Here is a 20,782-nt window from a genome sequence, read left to right as displayed (position 1 = left end):
TAACAGGAGCATGCACGCTTTGTTTCTGTTTGTCTTTTAATTTGTGTGCTAATTTCCCGCTAATTTATATGACACCATACGGAGAGCGCTTTGTTACAGCTCCAGCTGTTTTGAAATGCGCCATATTAATAAAGTTGTATTCTATTATATATACTAATAATATACGTACAGATTATGCGTCCTCTAAATGTGGACAAAATATGTCACGTACATGTGCAGCGTGACCCAAACGCTCGAGATGCCATACTTGGTTGTGTTCATACAAGAATACTTTTGTTTTGGTCAGAAATCTGCTGAAACTGCTGCTGCTCATTTTATTTTTTTTACTAAGATGAAAGGATAAATGCAACTAAGGAGCCGCTTTGCAGACACGTACATTTCTATATAGTTCATATCAGCAGTTAAATGTTTTTTTCTTTATGTGGCAAAATAAACTGTCATTTTTTTGTCGTGCTGTTTTTCTTTTATAGAAGCAAAGCATTATTTAGACGTTTGAGCTGTCGCAAAAGTAAAGGTAGCAGTGTTGAAGTCAAGGTTGTGCTTGAAATGTTTGTTTTTTTCTCATTTTCTTTCGTCAAGAATGGGAATTTCGAACATTTTCTAACGCTGTCCACATCATCAGACAGAGATCAGAATGAAACCTTTTCAGTCAGAATTCTGTGACTACCTCATCCTCTTACCACAGACCACCTGACCTACCATGCGTCTATAACTTCTTTTTTTCCTGTACAGTACACATTTCATGTGGACTGAACTCGACTGATTTTACAGGAAAGGATGTGAGATGGAGATTAGAGAAACATTGAGTCCTCTTACTGACACTGTAACACCCACGTCTTCTCACCATGATGTCACGATTAGCAGGAGAAGAGCTTCTCTGTTGTTGATGCACTTTTTAATCATTTGTTGTTGTTATTATTTTATAGTGACTTTAAAGGCTTTCCACGCATGGCAACAAATTCACTCAGATTCCATCATTTATGAAAACAAATAGGCTCCATTATTTTTTATGGAAAATGTCGTCCAAATGCAGGCCATTGTGCAGTTGGTCAGTCAGTCGTTTCCGTTTCCTGAGCGCTAATATTCATCCAGAATTTTACCACTCAACTCTTGTGCACTTATGGACATATAAAAGTATTTGACTTGAGGGGTGTCATCTCATTGACTCAGTCCAACATTGTGTTCCATAGGACAGAAGAGGTGATCAATCAAAATGTCAAAAACCATGTGAATGGAGCACATCAAGCCCCCTACTCATACACTTGCAATTTTATCTGCAGGCCTGAGTAACAACCTGATTTTCACGGTAATTAAAAAAAAAAAAAAAAAAAAACATCTTACCATGACCCATACCAGTTAACCTTGTCTGCATCCCAGCAGGGAAGTCCTCATTGGACCGAAGTATTCATTTGAGTCCTCTTGCTGCCGCAGCAGAGGAAGCATATCATTACTTTCTCTTCCAGCATGCACATATGATTTACATTTTTAACCTTATAGGTTCTTTGTCACCATAGCAACACTCTCATGAGGTATTTTTTGACATCATGGCCATTCAATCCCTCGTACATGATCTATAACATGTCTAATCAATGCCGACGTCTTACAATGTACATTTGGCGCATTGATTCAGACGCATTTGCCCAGAAACAATAACTGTATATTTTATCCATTTTAAATCCCCTGCTAAAAATGCAGGGGGACACCAGCTCAAGCAAAAGCATAGTGTAACATCATTACCTCATCTCTAAAAGCTCTATGTTGACTCATTTGCTAGGGGATGAAATTAAAATAATTACCGAACCAAACTGAGTGTGACTAATGATTAAAGCCATGCTTCCACCACAGTTTGATTTGGAATGGTGCGTCCGTATCCGGTTTTGGTTTTCCACTGGAGGGTGTGTTGGCAGGCTGTGACCAGCTGTGTTAATGTAATGACTTCATAAAAGAAGAGTAACCCAAATTAGGGTGCAAAGTAATGTAGTTTCTGGACGATTGAGGGCACCTTGATTTGAGCCGCAACCACGCAGCGTAAAACACTCGCTTGTCTTTGAGCCACTGTTATCCACGATAAAATGTCTGATTTTTATACAAAAGATGATTTCTGACAGAGAATCATGATACCCCATGAGTGGATTTGTCCCAAAACCGGTTGGGGTGAGGAACAAGGGAACCATGAATCTAAACAAACTATCACGTGTTTTGTTTAACAGTTCCCTGGAGGGCAAGAAGTATTTTCCAAAGCAGGTGTCTTTTGTCACAGCGCCGTTTCACAACACTCACACCTTAGACACACAAGTCGGAGATGATCGTCACACTCTCTTCGTTTGGATTGGCCTTGGATGTTTGGGTGGCATGAAGCTCATCAGCCATTAAAAAAAAAAAAATTGCCACATTTTTGTTTAAGATGCAGGTTTTAAAGCATGCAAAAAAAAGGTGTGGTTTATAGTCCAGAATATACGTTGTAACACTGGAGAACATCCAGCATTTCGTGTTATTTTACTTGAAAAGAAATCATGTTTTTAAGGGGGTATTCACACAAGGCCATGCAAAGCATGCTTGACTTTCCTCTCCGTATCATGTTCACTGGCCTGCTCGCAATGCTCTTCAAGCATTCAGGCTTGGGCCTTCACATCAGTATTATTCAATGTTGCAGAGTTTATTTTTTTTGTTGAATGTGGTTATCATTAAAAACTTTTTAGAGGTAATCATATGATGCATTCAAACATCCCAGATAGCGAAAATCACACTAGCCAAATGTATCGGGATTGTGTCAAGTAGACGAACACAGCACCGATTGCCTCTTGTGAGTACTGCCTTTAGTGAGTGTTAATCGCCTGACCATTTGTGACTCAATGAAAGGCAATACCTGAACTTGAAGCTTAGCGCGCCCGATGGGTGGAATCATTTATTTAGCAGGCTCGTAGTGAGCAGCGTGGCCTCTGACCACACCACCTGCTGCCTGGAGATTGCGGCTTCACCTGTGAGTGCTCATGGCAGCTGGGGACAGACAGTCCACGGAGGTTATCACGCCATCCATGCACATCATAGTGGCTGATGTGCACTTAGTGACTGCAGAGCGAGTGCACATAAAGAGATAACGTGCCGACTACAGTAATACTCGTGAATCTTTCTGGCCACCATATTCGTATATTACTCTATTTATCATTTCCTTTGAATTTTTTCATCCATCACACAGGAGATTTTAATCTTCTCTTCCCGGGTAGCATAGCTATTGAAGCTAACTTTTTGTCAAATATATATATATCTATCTATCAGATTTATTGGTATTCGAGAATTTAAGATAGATAACATGAACTTGAATCAGATTAGTGCTAGGAAATTGATATATTGTTATACAAGAAAGGAAGCTAAATTGTCTTTGAAATGAAACGCAAATCAGATTCATGTTGTCTGTTTAATACCAGATTTACAATGTCACACTCAGGTTTTTCATGCTGAGACATATTTATTAGCTAACCCCAACAGAACTATTTTGTGGGCTACAAAAGAGACAAAACAAATCCATGGTAATTTTTTTCGTAAAATTTCATTTGACACGTTTGACAATTTTATGTGATTTCAGTGATCATTGTGGGGGGTTTCTTTCATGCACAGAGCAGTAACAACAATTTTGTCCATGTGTGTATTTGCTGCATTTCAGAAGATAATGCCGTAGTCTTAAATTAATCTGTTAAATCCAGAAAACTCCAAATCAGCTCTGTTATGAGGTGAAAAGCCACCACTGACTAATTTGACCGTGGTTTAACACTGCTGTTTTGTTTTGTTTTTTTTGAGAAGTCATGTCAAAGAGGTTCTTTTCTTTCGCTTCGGAACTTTGATATGATTTAACCCCATTGCAATTTACAAAATATTAACAATTTGCCATTCATTGTACTGTTAAATACAGCGGGAGCTTTCTGGTGGCTACCTGCACTTGTTTTAATTGCTAAAATAGCTAAAAGTTTTCACTTAAAGTTTAAATCTTGCACTCTGACTCTTTCCTATTAATGCTCATCGTCTGTGTCGTCTTCACAGCAAAAGCGACTGACCTTCCGCCAGTACTGCAGAATACTTAACACTGTTAATTTCTGACTTGAGGAGTAGGCAGCCTTCACAGAGACCTAACTAACTATTTGTATCCAACATTTAAAAGTCCATTTTCCATCATATATCCCCTTTAAGAAAAGAGCGAAACCGTTTCTACAAAGCATGAACATCAATTCTTGGCAGAAGCTGAGTTGAATACAATTTGTCTGCAACATGCGTGAGGCCACGTTTTGTTCTGAATGTCCCCCGTGTACCTCCCATGTCTGAGTGTTCTGCAGGTGCCGAGCCTGCCAGCTGAAGGAGCAGAAATCCCCATGTGTGGTTTCATGCATGTGTGCCTGTGAGAGAGACGAGCACCTGCTCAAGATCAAACGAGTAACTATAGCAATAGCTTTACACAACTGTTGTGGTGGAAAAGTTGTGAGCGCAACGTGAAGCTTTCTTTCTTTAATCTAAGTACCCAACGTTGCAGTACTTTCTGCATGAAGTACTGTTTTGAAGTAGGCCTATTTATTGCAGAGAAGAAATACCACGGTACACTGCATGTGTGACCCAAAGTAGCTTTGAACAATCTGTGTTGAGGTTTTCATCGCTTGCAGGTGTTTGTCTGCCAGCACCTGTGTGATCATATCAGCCAAAAAGGAGAAGCGGACCTGTGAGCCCAATTGGATTGTGATTACTGTACTGTTGCCGAAGGTTGCGTGTTATCTGGACAGGCGTAGTTGTCAGTGCCCTGCAACATAAGAGGATGTGTTCTGCCTGTTCATGTCAGGGCTGCCTGCTCCAAGATTGTGTTCCTGATAACTGCTTAATCCCTGAAAGCTAAACTGTAGTCCAGCCAGTGGGTAACAGCAACCTGTATCTGAAGAAGTGTCACATTCAAAGAAAAGGTTCTGAACCACCACCAGCCAAATACCATATCTTAACACTCTACATCAAAAGTACTTAAACACTGATTTGAGTCAACATTTCAACTTTTATTTCCAGGTATTTACATCTGCTTTGGATAGAGGTTTGGTTGTGATGCAACACATTTTAGGTGAGCAAAAAAATTAGAACAGCTAAACTTAAAAGCGACTGAAGTGAATACGACCTAATAGTTGCAAATACTTGCTTGCAAAAAGTACATCAAGCAGCTGACCCATTTACATCATCAAACATTTGCATTCTTCTTTTAGGGACACAATTGAAGGCTTTCAAAGAGCCTAATTCAGTTGTTTGTTTTTGCGGGGATTCAGTTTGCCGCAGTACTATTCATTCTGCTTTTGTGCAGATAGCGTAGGTTCGATTCCGGACCAGTGCCACTAGCGGTCCAAAGCCCAGATAAAAGACGGCTGGGTTGCGTCAGGAAGGGCATCTGGCATAAAAACTCTGCCAAAAAAAAAAATCATGCAAGTCACTTATTTATTTATTGTTCTGATTTATTTTCCATCCCATCGCTGCTTGACAACTGTTTTTCACTCAAACACAGCCCTGACTTTTCATGTTGGTTGCATGTAGTCCTTTACAGGCAAATTCTTTAAAGAAGACGTTTAGTGCTATGTATTGTTTGAAAACTCAATTTATTCAGACAAATCTATCAATTAACCAAGCCGCTTCTCCTCATGCTGGAGCCAATCCCAGCTGTCTTCGGGCAGTAGGCGGGGTACACCCTGAACTGTTTGCCAGCCTTCGCAGGGCATGCTGGATGGAATGTAATATTAATATTATTAATATCTTCAATGTTTCATGTCAAAACCAAAAGTTGTAATACATATAATGTAGCTCCAGATTTATTTTGGGCCACACGTCTTTGACGCATGAGTTCACATACGTTACCTCCCTTCTGTTCACACCGAATCACTCCAAATTAGCAAACAACCCCTTTTTCATTATTTTCACTTGCTCTTGAGCACGCTTGCACTTTACAGTGTTTTGTTTTTGTTCTTGTTATTCGTTATCTAATTTGGAGCCACAACTAGAATACTGAACCTGAAATTTGGCGAAAGCTTGAAGTGTTGCTTCTTTTTGATGGGTGCTCAACTCTGACATGCTAAAAGGGGGAGTTTGGTGTTTTCAAACTGCTAGCAAGATTTGAATGCAGCTTCACTTCACTGAGGAAAGCCACACCTCTCCCATTTTGACTGTCTAAATGTTGCACAGCTGTCATTGGGGTAGTATTACTGCACAATGGCGTCTCTACATTACCACATCTTGTTTATCGTAGTTACTTATAACTGTAATGTTGGCGTAGCTCACACTGCCAAAAACAAATTCCTTCAGCGGTTTACATACTTGGCCAATGAATTGATTCTGATTCTGAATCTCTCATGAATATGCACACGACATGCAGTTTGATGTTGTATTTTTTTGGAATCTACAGTCAATTCCAAATATGCATCCATCTTATTCCTGACGGCTCTTATGTTGAAGCAATTATGGTTTTGAGCCATTTGTTTCAGCGGCTTTCGTTTCCCAGAGTGCTTTATTGAATGACTTCTGTTTCCTTTTCTAAAGACCATAAGACCCTGTGGTATTTAAAAATGTCTTGCACATTTTGGCTTCATTCAAATCTTCTGTCAAAACAGTCTCTGATAGGCCACTAGCCTTGCGACGGTGTGTCAACTTAGTTTTAAAATAATAATTACAAATAAAATTAGAGAGGAATAATTTTTTTCAAAAGATCCTTTTAATAACTGATATTCTACTGACAGGTTCTCCTGCACAGAATATATCCACACGAATAATGTTTCCTTTGCTACATAAAGAAACATATCATGAAGATCATCTTAAAAAAAATGCCAAAAGCAGGATCAATTGAATTCCTTTTATAATGCTGCAATGTACACGTGTTCATTTTGGCATGTGCGTCAATTTCTCTATACAGGAGAAAGAATATATGCAACAGAAATAGATGGCAACATAAATAATGACAGGATTATTTCATCCCTTGAGGTCAGTTTAGTTGATTTACCTTTCTAGTTTAGTTACTGTATAAACTCAAAGGGACATTCAGTATACACCGATCTGTGCTCATTGTCTTAAAAACGCCATTCCGATCAAATATTCCTGGTGCTCTTCCAGAAGGCACTGAATTGTCCAACTGCAGATGCCTCTTGCGTCAAGGCTTATTTATATTTACCAGTACAGCAACTCATCGTGGCCTCCTTGAGCTGCAAGCTTTCATCACCTTCTACATCCAGATCAATGGAGGTTATTACCACAGTGTTCCACCTATTAATCCCCAGCTGTTTAAAACCTTTTTTTCCTGTTAGTTGTGCTTTCGCAGAAATGTTCAGCCTTACTTTCCTTCTTCTCAACAAATAGCTTCACATAAGGATAATAACCACCTTCACTCTGGGGTGCAGGTCTTGTTCCATTGGCATTACCATAATTCGAGTAACAACTTGGGGCCCTGTCTCCACTTGCAGCACTGCGCTTGATGATTGTGTAACAGCAATGTCAGCCAGTTGGACACTAAAATGTATTACCCACATGTATCACCTTGTCATTTCCAATTTATAAAGGTGCTTAGTATTCAAAGTGTAGGGCTACACGGCGTGGGGAGCTGGCTGAAGGTGTTTGCTTGTGCAGAACCTGTCTTTTCTCATCTTAAAACACGTTTTTCATTTTATAAATGGAGCTCCAGATGGGTGGGGATGTTTTACAAGTTAAAGAGCACAATAAACTTCTTTTTCAAGATTTCAGATTATGGTGCCCTTTCAGATTGCAATGGTCACTTTTGTGAGCAAAACATTGTGGAAACAAAGTTTGGCTGCAGTCAGATTTGCACCAGCCGGGCTTCGGCTCAGATGAGCACTGAAGTGGGGATGGAGCATCAGGCCTCTGTACGGCTGCCAAATCTTTTGGCCGCTATTGATATCCAATTTCCTCTGTCAACCCTAATCTGCTTTGAATTTTGAGGCTTTGCACTAAGCTCACTGTGTCCATCCCATGGCCTGTAATGCTGTCTATTGGACTGGCCTCATTTATGCTGAGACAATCACTGTGGATTCACCACTCAAGAAACAAATGCCTTGCCAGTGTCAAATTGCATGGCCCAGCAATGACATTATAATTGGTCCTTGTTCACTCACATTAAGAAGGATTCGAACCTATTTGGCCATTGCTGTTAAAACCCTCACACATTAATTCTTTCTTTGAATGCTGAGGAGGCAGCACAGTGGTTTTAAAACTTGGCAGAAGATTGGCATAAAAAGGATCATATGCTATGCTATCAGAGGAAAGTATTTCTGCACAACCTCCTGTTGAGCATATGGCAAATTTGACAGTAGGAGGCGGAGACAATGGATGGAAGTATAAGCAAAGGGGCGGTAAATGACTGTGTACTTTTACACATTTACCACATTTGTTGGGCATGTAGCATATGAATTCTATGCATGTGCTTCAGGACTTTATAGTTATTCATCCAAGTGAAAAAGTAGTAAACCACTGTCATTATTAAAATACAAAAACAATAAAACAACACTGTGTATTGAATAGCTGGAGTATGACTGCCTGTCAATTTGTTCTTGTTGTTTTCCTCTTTTAAGGAAGGAGTTAGAAAAAGCCAAAGCATAGCAAGTCAATTCTCCGATGCTTGCTGAACTGAGCTCATCAAAGATGAATTCACAATAAAGTATACAGAGGAATTACATGACATGCACTATACTCTATGTATATGGCTGTGATTTATTGTCTAAATCAGGGGTGGGCAAACCTATTGATTGGTGGGCCACAATGGCTTCTAAAATTTGACAGAGCTGATGGATGGCGTGTTTTGGTAACACATCTCATTGGAGAAATAAAAAATACATTTCATTTTAAATCAAAATGAACAAAAGCATTACAACAAAACATCTGTCTTTGACACACCAACACGTGTAGAAAATAAAATATTAACAAGGTCATGTCATTATCCACACCGCTTATCCTGAGGGTCGCGGGAGGGTGCTGGAGCCTATCCCAACTGACTACGGGCGAAAGGCACACTACACCCTGAACTGGTCGCCAGCCAGTTACAGGGCAGACATCGACACCGTCACTGAGTGGGAACTGAACCCACGCTGCCCGCACACAACTCAGGCGAGTGTACCACTACACCATCAGTGACCATTAACAAGGTCTATTAATTTAATTTTTTTCAAATTCGACGAGCCGGATTAAAATGTTTAATGTGATTTGCCCATGCCTGGTCTAAATCATCATATTGTAACAGTTTGGTTTTTTTTTCATTTTATTCTGGTGTTGAATCATTATTAGAAGCTAAGCTGGATTCATGTCTAAGAGTGGACCGTCTTGTGCACAACAACTTCTATTAAATCAGCAGCCGTTAAAACTGCCAGTGATGGAGGTTTCTTCATGTTTTCCCCTGCCAGTCATTAAATGAGCAATATTGAACTAGGCAGCGTGGCTGTAAGATGTCAGCCTGGGGTTCACCACATGATTTATCTACCCTCTGATGCGTCTGTCCTCCATGCTCGTACATACGGCACAGACGTCTATGAAAACATCTCTCTCACTCTCTTCTTTCATGTGTATGCAATGTCATTGGCCCTCTCAGCAAGGTCACTGCACGCAGCGCTAATGACAGCAATCAATTATGTGGGGCAACATGAGACAAAAACCTCTCACATGTGTTGCCTCCAAGCTTTTCACTGCATTTTGGGGTTACCTGATCGCAGCAACAATAGAACAAAACACAAAGCATCATGACTAAATCTATAATTGTTTTCATTAATGTGTGATTGCAAATTTGAATTCTTCACTTGTCTTTTTGTTATTCAAGACAACATTTTAAGGCATGTGAGCGTCAAATGAGTCTGCCTCACAGTTCTGAGATTCTGGATTAAAATATTTCCTATTTACTGTGTACGGTTTGTAAAGTTCACATTTTGTCATTCTAGGGTTTTTTCCGGTCGCGTTAGTTTCCCCCTTACTTAAAGGAGGTAAAGATCCAAGATGGCCCATTTTCACTAACAAGCTGAGTTTCGATATTTTATGAACAGGAAACTGAAATTACCATCGTTCTCATTTTCTTTTTTATGTAGTATTCATTATTTAGAAATTAAGAAATAAGTGAAAGAGTTGAAAAACGCCTACTTTTAATCTTTTAATGAGGAATATGGCCATGCCCCCCTCCGCTCTCGCCATGTTTCGCTCGGAGCCATTGAATGGCCAGTACAAACTCTCCATTGGAAATATTTCAGCTAACTCAGCTAACATTGTAGAGCATCATTTGTGTCAAATGTTGCCCACTTGGCATCCATTGCAGCCTGATCATCCTGGAAGGGGGATCTCTCTCTCTCTCTCTCTCTCTATATATATATATATCCATCCATCATCTGTACCGCTTGTCCTCACTAGGGTCACGGGGGGTGCTGGAGCCTATCCCAGCTATCTTCGGGCAGGAGGCGGGGGACACCCTGAACTGGTTGCCAGCCAATTGCAGGGCACACAGAGACGAACAACCATCCGCGCTCACACTCGTACCTTGGGGCAATTTAGAGTGTTCAATCGGCCTGCTATGCATGTTTTTGGAATGTGGGAGGAAACCGGAGTACCCGGAGGAAACCCACGCAAGCACGGGGAGAACATGCAAACTCCACACAGGATGGCCGGAGCCGGGATCAAACCCACGCCCGATGCTGTCTCTCACTGTGAGGCCATCGTGCTAACCAGTCGGATATATATATATATATATATATATATATATATATATATGGGTGGATCACTCGATTCGATCAGTGTGTGTGCAGACAGAGACTGCCTTTCTCGCAATCAAATGTGCTGATTCCATGTTCTTTTGGAACTTTGTTTCTTTCATTCAAGAGTTTTGTTTTAAGTGAATCAGTGAAGCCATCAAGGTTTAGTGCATATCCGTTTTGGGGAATTAAAGCAAAGAAAGATGAGGAAGAAAGCTGATTTACATAGAGAATGTTCGGAAGCAAGGTCAAAGAGATGAACATGATGGTTTAGTGATTCTGTCACGAAAGCGGGAGACGTATTGCAGGATGTATAGATTGTGATTGCGTTAGGTGACCGATTACAATAGGTCATTAACCTAGAGCTCACTCAGAAGAGGCTAATTACTCAAAGGAAAAACAAATACATGAAAGACATGAGCAACAGTTTGGGAAACTGGCAAACCCACAACGCATGTGCGAGCTTGACAAATGCAGATGGAGTGACATGCAGTGCAACAGATAAAGACAGATCAAGCACCTAGTGGTGTGTAGAAAGAGTGAGTGATTGAGAAGATGAGAAGGAGGTGCGTAAAGGCAGCCATGATGAGATGGATTTTGCTGGGCAGAGATTGATGACCATGCTTCAGAGGGAAAACGAGATGGAGAATAGGGCCAGGGAAATAACGGAAATGTGGGGTGGAATACAAGAAAAGTCCCAAATGTGGTTCTCTGCTGTGCGTACGGCAAAGTGTTCTGATCCTGCAACACGATTTTCAAGAAACCAAATTGGCTTCAATTTCCGTCTCAATTGCACCGCCCTCCAAGAAGTCTCAAAAGATAAATACGGTGTAAGAAAATATATTTCAGCTTTTATTTCAACTTACCTTTATGTATTCATAAATAGAATGCAGATGGAAATGCCAAGAAAGAAAGTGAGGGAAGACCCAAGAGGAAGTTGATAAATGTTGCGAGAAACCCCTTAACAGCTGGCAGTGGAGAGGACGATGCAAAAGATTGGCTCACATGGAAAAAAATTACGTGCTCTCATGACCCCTCATAGCAAGAGCCAAAAGGAAAATAAGTAGTATTTGCAAATGGATCAAATATACGCTTAACATATTGCACCTTTTGTTTGATTCCAGTAAGTCGTGCTACTGACTGACTGATGTTTTTTTGTTGCCCACATATGTCCTTCGACTTGCTGAATGTATCAGAATCAGCAATCCCTTTATTGTCATTGTACTCGAGTGTGCAACGAGATTAGAGAGCTCCCCTCTCCAGTGCAATACAACAATAATTCAGATAAATATATAAATTAGATAAATAAGAGAATAGTTAGTGCAATGGAAAATAATACTGAATAGGATATATGAAAACACATCACGTTGCTGTTCTGCAAGGTAGGGGTGGTCGTGTGTGTGCGAGAGTTTAGAATGGAGATGGCTCTCGGAAAGAAACTGTTTCTCAGTCTATTAGTCCTTGATTTGATGCACCTGTAGCGCCTGCCAGAGGGCATCAGGTCGAACAGGTGTGAGTTTGGGTGGGTATTGTCTTTGACGATATTGAGAGCCCTGCTGAGGCACCGGGCGGTGTAGGGGAGAGGGCAGCCAATAATCCTTTGCGCTGTTTTGACCATCCTCTGGATCCTCACTCTGTCCGCCTCAGTGCAGCCGCTGTACCAGGTGGAGACACAGTACGTCAGCAGGCTCTCGATGGACGAGTGGTAGAAGGCCAGCAGCAGCTTCCTGTCCAGGTTGAATTTCCTGAGGACTCTCAGGAAGTGCAGACGCTGGTGGACCTTCTTTACCACTGCTGTGGTGTTGCGTGTCCAAGAAAGGTCATCGGAGATCTGTACTTCCAGGAATTTGAACGTGTGGACCCTCTCCACACACACGCCTTCGATGCAGAGGGGGGGCGGCACCGTCTTGTTCCTCCTGAAGTCGATGACGATCTCCTTTGTTTTTGCAATGTTGAGTTGCAGTCTGTTGTCCTCGCACCAAGCCGTCAGTCTCTGGACCTCCTCTCTGTAGGCTGTCTCGTCACCTTCCGAGATCAGACCGACCACTGTCGTGTCGTAAGCAAACTTGACGATGGTGTTGTTACCGTGGGCCGGGCTGCAGTCGTAGGTGTAGAGAGCGTATAGGAGAGGGCTCAGCGCGCATCCTTGAGAGGAACCGGTGCTCAGCGTACGGGTGGAGGACGTGTAGGGGCCGAGCAACACAGTCTGGGGTCTGTTGGTCAGAAAGTCCTTAATCCAGATGCGTGTGAGGGCAGGGAGGCAGAGAATGTCCAGTTTGGCGACGAGGATGTCCGGGATGATTGTGTTGAATGCCGAGCTGTAGTCCACAAAGAGCATCCTTGCATAGCTCTGCTGTTGTTCCAGGTGGCCCAACAAAACATGCAGAACAGTGTCGATGGCGTCCTCAGTGGATCTGTTAGCCCGGTATGCAAACTGGTAGGGGTCCAGAGTGGGAGGAAGGCAGTCCCTGATGTGCTGGAGAACCAGTCTCTCGAAGCACTTCATGATGACTGGCGTGAGAGCAACAAGACGGTAGTCATTCAGGAGGACTGCGGGTGACTTTTTGGGGACAGGAATAATGGTGGAAGCTTTCAAGCAGGAGGGTATGACTGCTTGAGCCAGGGAGCGGTTGAAGACCCTGCAGAAAACATGTGACAGTTGGTGGGCACATGCTCTGAGGACCTTGCCTGGTATTCCGTCGGGTCCAGTAGCTTTCCTGGGGTTAATAGCCAGGAGCGCGCGCCTCACATCGTGTCCCTCTACGGTGAGTGGGGGGAGTTAAGACATGAAGTGCCGGCGTGTGACGGTTGGGGCGAGTCAAAGCGAGCGAAGAAGCAGTTAAGGTCCCCTGCCAGCGATGCACTCGGGTCTACAGTGGTCGTGCTGCTGCCTCGGAAGTTGGTGATGCTCCGAAGACCCTGCCACAACTCCCGTGGTCTGCTGCTGGCAAGGTGGGACTCCAGCCTCCTCTTGTAGTTTGCCTTGGCTAGCTTGATGCCTTTGCTCAGGTCAGCACGAGCCACCCTGTACTGGGCTTTGTCGCCTGACCTGAAGGCAGCGTCACGGGCCTTGAGGAGAGAGCGGACCTGGCTGGACATCCAGGGCTTCGCATTTGGGAAGGTCCGTATGATCCTGTTCAGGGACACAGTTTCCATGTAGAACTTGATGTAGTCCAGTACACAATGCGTGCAAACATCAAGGTCCTGATGATCAAAGGGGTCCCAGTTGGTGTCTTGAAAGCAATCCTGTAATTCACTCATGGCGTCAACACGCCAGGTTTTCACAGTCTTTGTGGTGGGTCTGAATCTGCGCCTGAGAGGGGTGTACGCAGGTGCGAGCTGGAAGGACAGGTGGTCTGACTGGCCGAGGGGGGCGAGTGGGAGGGCCCTGTATGCGTGCTTGATGTTCGAGTACACATGGTCGAGAGTGTTGTCTCCCCTCGTTGGGCACTTGACATGCTGGTGGAACTCTGGGAGTACAGTCTTTAAATTGGCCTTATTAAAGAACAGAGTCTAGTCCAAAAGATGCAAACCACTCATCAGTGAGAAGAACACACATGTCCGGCTGGAATTTTTCAAGTATAGATATGAGCCTAAAAATGTGTGAGGTTTAAGATATCGTAGAGACACATTCAGGTGATGCTACAGTAAAGTTAAGAGAAAAAAAAAGAGCTTTGATAAATGACCTGCTCAGGCTCCCACACACACACAAGAGGAAATATTACGGCTTAGGTTTGCTTGGCTTCTCCAAATCACACTGTCAAAAGCATTTAATCGGGGCGAGAAGTGGAAACTTGTGTCACGTCAAAAGCTTATAGAGCATCATTTAACGCAAAATTTTAAGTCTTATTCACCTGAGCCTATTTTAGGCGTATTTTTTACAATTATTTTGCTAGCCAAAAATGTTGTTTTTTGTTATGCCGTATTCTAAGTTGTGTGTAAAATCAGGATGATAATACCTGGAAATAAAAGCTGACATAACGTCTCTATTGTCATTGTTTTAGCAGAGAGTGTAACTTTAACTTGACCAAGTTATTTCATTTTATGTGTATTGCTTAAATTCAACATGTCAAGGTCTGACTGTGTCCCATTAGAATTGCAATTTTAGGGGTTTCTAAAATTACCACAGCAGTGATGCAAACTAATGAAGTGGCATCTCATTAAGGCATGTAAAGTCCATGTGCCGAATCAAATCTCATTTTGAGATTTAGTGGACTGATAGTGATCATGTGAAAAGTCAACCTTTGGGTGTGAGGCGGGGGGATTCTTCAGAGGTGGATCAGACCAGGAGACCAAGTGGATATTAATAATTTGCCATGTTAAAACTTTACTTTGTCTGCCCTACCTTGCCAAATTGCCCAATTGAGTTTGACTAGCATCTAAATCCAACAGGGATAAAAGCCAGATGAATAGTAATTGCAAACAGTGGAACTGAGGCAAATGCTACTACATCATTTCTTTACTCCACGGAGCATATGATCAGAAGCAGCAATGCTTAACTGACACCAGAGTTGGTGGCTGCATTGGAAGTACAGTAGTCCCCCTTATTGTCGGGCTTATAGTGCACACCATGTCTGGGATAGATGAAAACCGCCTACTAGTAACCAAATATTTCTTTTACTATCCTAATAGATTTCAAAGCTTCATGTATATTCGACCAAAATATATGCATGTGAGGCACAGAGTTAGTTTTTGTTAACTCGGGGGCGCCATCATCACAGTTTACAGTATTGTTGTATCTGTGACTATCTGTGACTGTGTGTGGCTTTGAAAGACGGGTCTGGCCTGTTGCGTGACGTGGGAGTGAATAAATCAGAATGTAGAGTTGGTCGACTGTTCACTGCCTAAACTATAAGTCACTCGTTTGAGTGACAATGCGTCGCGTGTGGTAAGCGGCAGGCCATGTGAATGAAAGTGTTCGTGGCAAAAAAATTCATGCTGTTTTTAGTGACACTGCTTCAGTGGGAAAAAAAAAAATGGGCATATTAAACTTCTTTTTTTTGGTGATATCCAACCAATGCTCATCTGGTCACATATCATGTTGCATTTCAGTCTTGATGTTCATCTTCTTCCTCTTTCATTGTTCGGAATTTGTTTTTCTCTGACCAGTCTGTTCTTGTCATCCAATTTCAGATCCTGCCGGAAAGCCCAAAGAGGTTCTGTGAGAGGCGATGGGACACAGTAACGTTTTGATCATGATAAGAAATACCAGCAGATTTGCTTTTCAATCACACTAGATAGTTCAGAAGCCTATTGCATCGGATTGATGTTCTACGTGGCGGAGGCGGCCTCAAGCTGTACCGCCCAATCCAAGACAGCCCATGTAAGCCTTGTCTTAGAGTTTCCAATGCTGCCGCCACTGGTAAAGCCAACAAAGTAAACAGCGATGCCTTCTAAGGTCTCCTGTTTGTACTTGCTGACAGTGGTTTGCTGGGCCAGTGCTCTATGGTATCTGAGTGTGTCGCGCCCATCCACTTCCTATGTGGGCCAGCTTAATATCCCGATTCGCAAGGCACTCAAGCTGAACAAGAACACCACCTTCGGTAACTACCACACTCGGTCTTTGAATCCGCATGACTTCGGCTACCTCATCAATGATGCCAAAAAGTGTGAGCCAGAGACCCCTTTTCTGGTCATCCTGATAAGCACCACTCACAAGGAATTTGATGCACGGCAGGCCATAAGAGAGACGTGGGGTGATGAAAGTACATTTCCTGACGTGCGGGTGGTCACGCTCTTCTTATTGGGTCGCAGCACGGACGCTGTCCTTAACCACATGGTGGAGCAGGAGAGCCAGATCTTTCATGACATTGTAGTTGAGGATTTTATTGACTCTTACCACAACCTGACACTCAAGACGTTGATGGGCATGCGCTGGGTGGCCACCTATTGCTCCAAAGCCCAATATGTTCTCAAAACAGACAGTGACATCTTTGTCAATATGGAGAACCTCATCTACAACCTCCTTAAACCCACCACCAAGCCCAGGAGGAGATATTTCACCGGTTATGTCATCAACGGCGGACCAATCAGAGACATGCGGAGCAAGTGGTACATGCCGAGAGACTTGTACCCAGACAGCAAGTACCCACCGTTCTGCTCTGGCACCGGCTACGTGTTCTCAGCAGATGTAGCCGAGCTCATCTACCAAACCTCATTGCACACCAGGCTGCTACATCTGGAGGATGTGTACGTGGGTGTATGTCTGCGTAAACTGGGGATCCACCCCTTTCAAAACAGCGGTTTCAACCACTGGAAAATGGCTTACAGCCTCTGCCGCTACCGCAGAGTGGTCACCGTCCACCAGATCTCCCCCGAGGAGATGCATCGCATATGGAACGACATGACCAACAAGAAACACCTTAAATGTTAGCAGGATTCCTCCAGCCTCACTCAGTGAGTAAAGGAGCTATTGATTGACCTTCTATTACCTGCTTTTCCAACATTGGCAAACAGTGTCCAGCACGAAGCATTACGCTGAAAGGAGAGTATTGACGAACCATTCAGGGCTTTTTCCAAATGCTGATTGCTTTGCCAGGAGTTTCTTTAGCACAAAGCCAAACATGCCTGTCTGTTTCCTCTATTTTTTAAGTGATTTCAAGTGCAATCCGACCTTGCACACAGGCTTGTATGGCAGAAGGCCGCGGTCATTATGCCTTTTTTTTTTAAATTAACAACTGTATTAACTGGCCTCAATGACCAGAGATTGGATCAATACCAACGCATCATTCAAGTCATTGAATTTACCATTTGGGTTGATCTCAAGTTTTACTGAATGTTCATGTTTCTTCTGTTGTACTAAAGCCACGTTTCCACCGGGTTCCGTCAGCTCATGGCAACTTATGTTTGTCTGTCAACCAGTTCACAAATGGCAGCATAACCTCTTAGGTAAGCATATCAGTGATGTTGGTAACCTAAGAAAAAGGTGCCAAAATGTACTACTGTAGTGAGTAGTTATTTTTGTACCTATCACAACTTTTTTGGTCGTTGACCTGAACCAAAAAAACACTGCTTGGTGGAAACAGGGCTTTGGCAGTGCAGCATTACCACAATGACTTTATGATGAAATGACGAAATTATTCCTATCGGGGAAATTATGTATGAACAACCCATTTGCCTATGTATGCTGTAAAATATTTAAGCATATTTTCTTACAACAGATCCACCTATCTTTTTATTGAGTGTTATTGAGAAGAGACTCTGCTGCTTGCATTAGTAGTGAATACTTTGGTATTTCTTTTCATGTGTACTGTGCAGCTATTTGTCTCAGGCAGTGTCGAGGATTTGTGTGTGCGTGTGTGCGTGTTCCATTATTTGAATGTGAATGAAAGTCAATGGAAGTGTGTACTGAGAAAACCTTAGCAACTGTTTGAGGTGTTTAGATTAAATAAAATCATTTTATAAGATTTTACATTTGCATTTGTTGGATTTAATACTAAATGTTTATGCAGTATTGTTGGTGAAGCGTGATGTTAACAGTCTTTCATCATCAGAGTTTTTGTCTATTTAGTAACTGGGACCAGAGGAGGTTGCTTGCACTTTAAAATTCCGAATGTATTTGCAATGACTAATAATAATTCTGTTCTGTTTATGGTCCATTTGTTTTCGGGGAACTTGTTGGGTGGGCCATCAGAATGCCATCAGTTAATGAGGTTTATTTCTTTATTTCTTCCAGCGCTTGTTCCTGCTATTTTTGCATTCCTCTGATTACCCCTTTCTCTGATGGGTTCTTGGTGTATGTGGAGTAACAAAAAGAAGGTGCTCAAGTCACAGAGCATTTAGAGGTTTATTACTCACATAAAATGAAAAGCAAGTGAATATTCATCGGCTCCTGTAAAAAGCACCTTATAATGAGCAAGCAGAGTGATGGACAACTGGGAACACTCCCCCTTCCCCAACACGGCCTTGGATTTGAAACACAGCATGCTTAAGGCATAGGCTAGACCTTGTTACGCATTGTACCCTAATTAGACTCTGCACAGACTGCAGGCCATTTTTAATCCTGCATAATCTTCCTTCATCTCCTGAAAAGCACAAAGTTGAAAAGACCAGATTTTTATACTCTTTTATTCACATTATTTTACCAAATCTTTTGCAACCTATTGTTTTAGAGCACAAAAGGATTATACTTCTACATTTAAAAAATAAAAAAAAAATGTCTGGAATTGCCAGCTATAGCTGTCACACTACCTTCAGCCCAGAAAAGCAGTGTAATGTTATATCCGAGAGTGACGGGAGATTTCACTGCTAGATGTGAAAGCCACTATCTGTTTATTTTTCTCCATTGATCACAAAGCACATGAGATCATAATCGTGAACATCTCCAGGCTAAGAAGGAGTTAGTATAAACAATTTTAAGCGTGACAGAAAATCAGATCGCGTAGGATTGTTTCTGTCCGTCTTTGAGGCTACAGTTTTGATATCGGATATGACAAAGTGGTATCGAGTCATCAAATGTCATGTCATTATCCACACCGCTTATCCTGTACAGGGTCGCGGAAGGGTGCTGGAGCCTATCCCAGCGGACTACGGGCGAATGGCACACCACAACCTGAACAGGTCGTCAGCCTGTAGTGGGGCATACACAGACACCGTCACTGATCACTGAGTGGGAACCGATCCCGCGCTGCCTGCACACAAGTCAGGCAGATGTACAGCCATCAAATGAAATGTGCCAATTTTTATTTCAAATTTAAAAAAAAATCTTTAAGAGTGTTATAAATCTTAAGAGTGCACCAAAACATGGACCCCAAAGCAATCACGACAAGGAAATCAGCAATCAAGCAAAACTTTATTAAACCAAGGATGCGTCTAAACACAAGTAAATAACACTGCCCAATAAACAAAAAGCAGCAGTAATAAAAGGTCCGAAGTCAAAAGGTGACAAAAACAAAAACAAACTGAGAGAAACCATAGCATAATACTGGCATACAAACATAAAGACAGCAAACAAAAACAGTTGACCTAATATGACCTACCTAGCAACTAGCGTACAAACTACAGAGTCCTTGATGAAGAAAACTTATAGAAGAAAAGATCCAGCACCTTCCTGCGACTCTAGCTGATGTTATATACTCAGCTACGTGAATGGCAAGGACGCACACCGCCAGGGCACCCCATGGTGACAGCAAAACATAAACCACAGCAGTAAATGAAGGTCCAAAGACAGGAACATAATAGAAACCATTGATCCTCATTTGCTTTGCATTAAGCAGCTCATTTTACTCTCATCCCTCCCCCCATGTTGCGGAGCCGAATTCTATGTGCATTTCCAGCACTTTCCTCCTCTCTGTGTCTATTCATACCACAGGGCCCAAGAAATCTACAACCAACGCGTCTAAGAATTCCTCAGCCGATGCTTCTGAGAGGCCGTCTGGTGCCACGCTGTCGACAGATAACACTTTGATTGCAGAAACTATTTCAGGAAGAACTTGCTATAATAGAGGACTTTTTTGTTGTTGTTATTGTTTGACAGTGTTCCCATTTTGTTGTGTTTGGATCACATTATTTTTGCAAACATATGAACAAGAGCTGCTTTGTGAGTACAAAATGCGGAGAAATTTCAATCACTCGTGCCTTGCACAGTATAGGTGGAATCTTCTGAAAATTGCTCTGTCTGCTGAGACGGTAAAATAATGTATACATTTTAATAGTGTGTTACTTATCACCAACATCTTGCTGGGTGTGTTGATCACCTTGAGCCACATAGATTGCGGATATGCACAGATTGACTGAATGTATTTGACCACAGATGGCCTATTAGAGAGGAAAAATCCAGACATAGCCTTGATTGCCCAAGAAGTAAATTGTTGCCAATTTAATGGTTCAGACTCAGTGCAGTTCATTATGTTTATTCTTTTTGACAAGGCTGTAGTCAAGCAAGGTCAGGAAGAATCACATCCTAAATCTTCTTTCAGTGTCTTTTCCACCGTGCGGTATACGATAATCGACAATCACATTTAATGGAGGATGTGAGAGTACGGAGCTGATGGAAGATAATGACAGGATGCCATAAGTGTTGTCAAGAGACTCGTTCTCAGCTTCTTTATGGT

At 42.3% G+C, this 20,782-nt stretch overlaps 1 protein-coding gene across 1 annotated transcript in view; it reads left to right on the top strand.

Annotated features, from left to right (window-relative positions):
* Window positions 1-18,013, top strand: part of LOC148340682 (beta-1,3-galactosyltransferase 1-like) — a 70,530-nt gene extending 52,517 nt beyond the window's left edge. The window contains exon 4 of the mRNA XM_088289562.1: window positions 15,864-18,013. Within this exon, the coding sequence (XP_088145688.1) occupies window positions 16,117-17,103 (987 nt within the window). The 5' untranslated portion in view covers window positions 15,864-16,116 and the 3' untranslated portion in view covers window positions 17,104-18,013. The remainder of the gene's footprint in view (window positions 1-15,863) is intronic.
* Window positions 18,014-20,782: the final 2,769 nt, after the last annotated feature.

The sequence above is a fragment of the Idiotropiscis lumnitzeri genome, chromosome 3 (genome assembly GCF_059441095.1).
Source record: "Idiotropiscis lumnitzeri isolate Australia: NSW breed Sydney's pygmy pipehorse chromosome 3, RoL_Ilum_1.0, whole genome shotgun sequence".
Lineage (NCBI taxonomy): Eukaryota > Metazoa > Chordata > Actinopteri > Syngnathiformes > Syngnathidae > Idiotropiscis > Idiotropiscis lumnitzeri.
The sequence above is the reverse complement of the archived record's forward strand: the minus strand, read 5'-3'. Positions and strand labels throughout refer to the sequence as shown.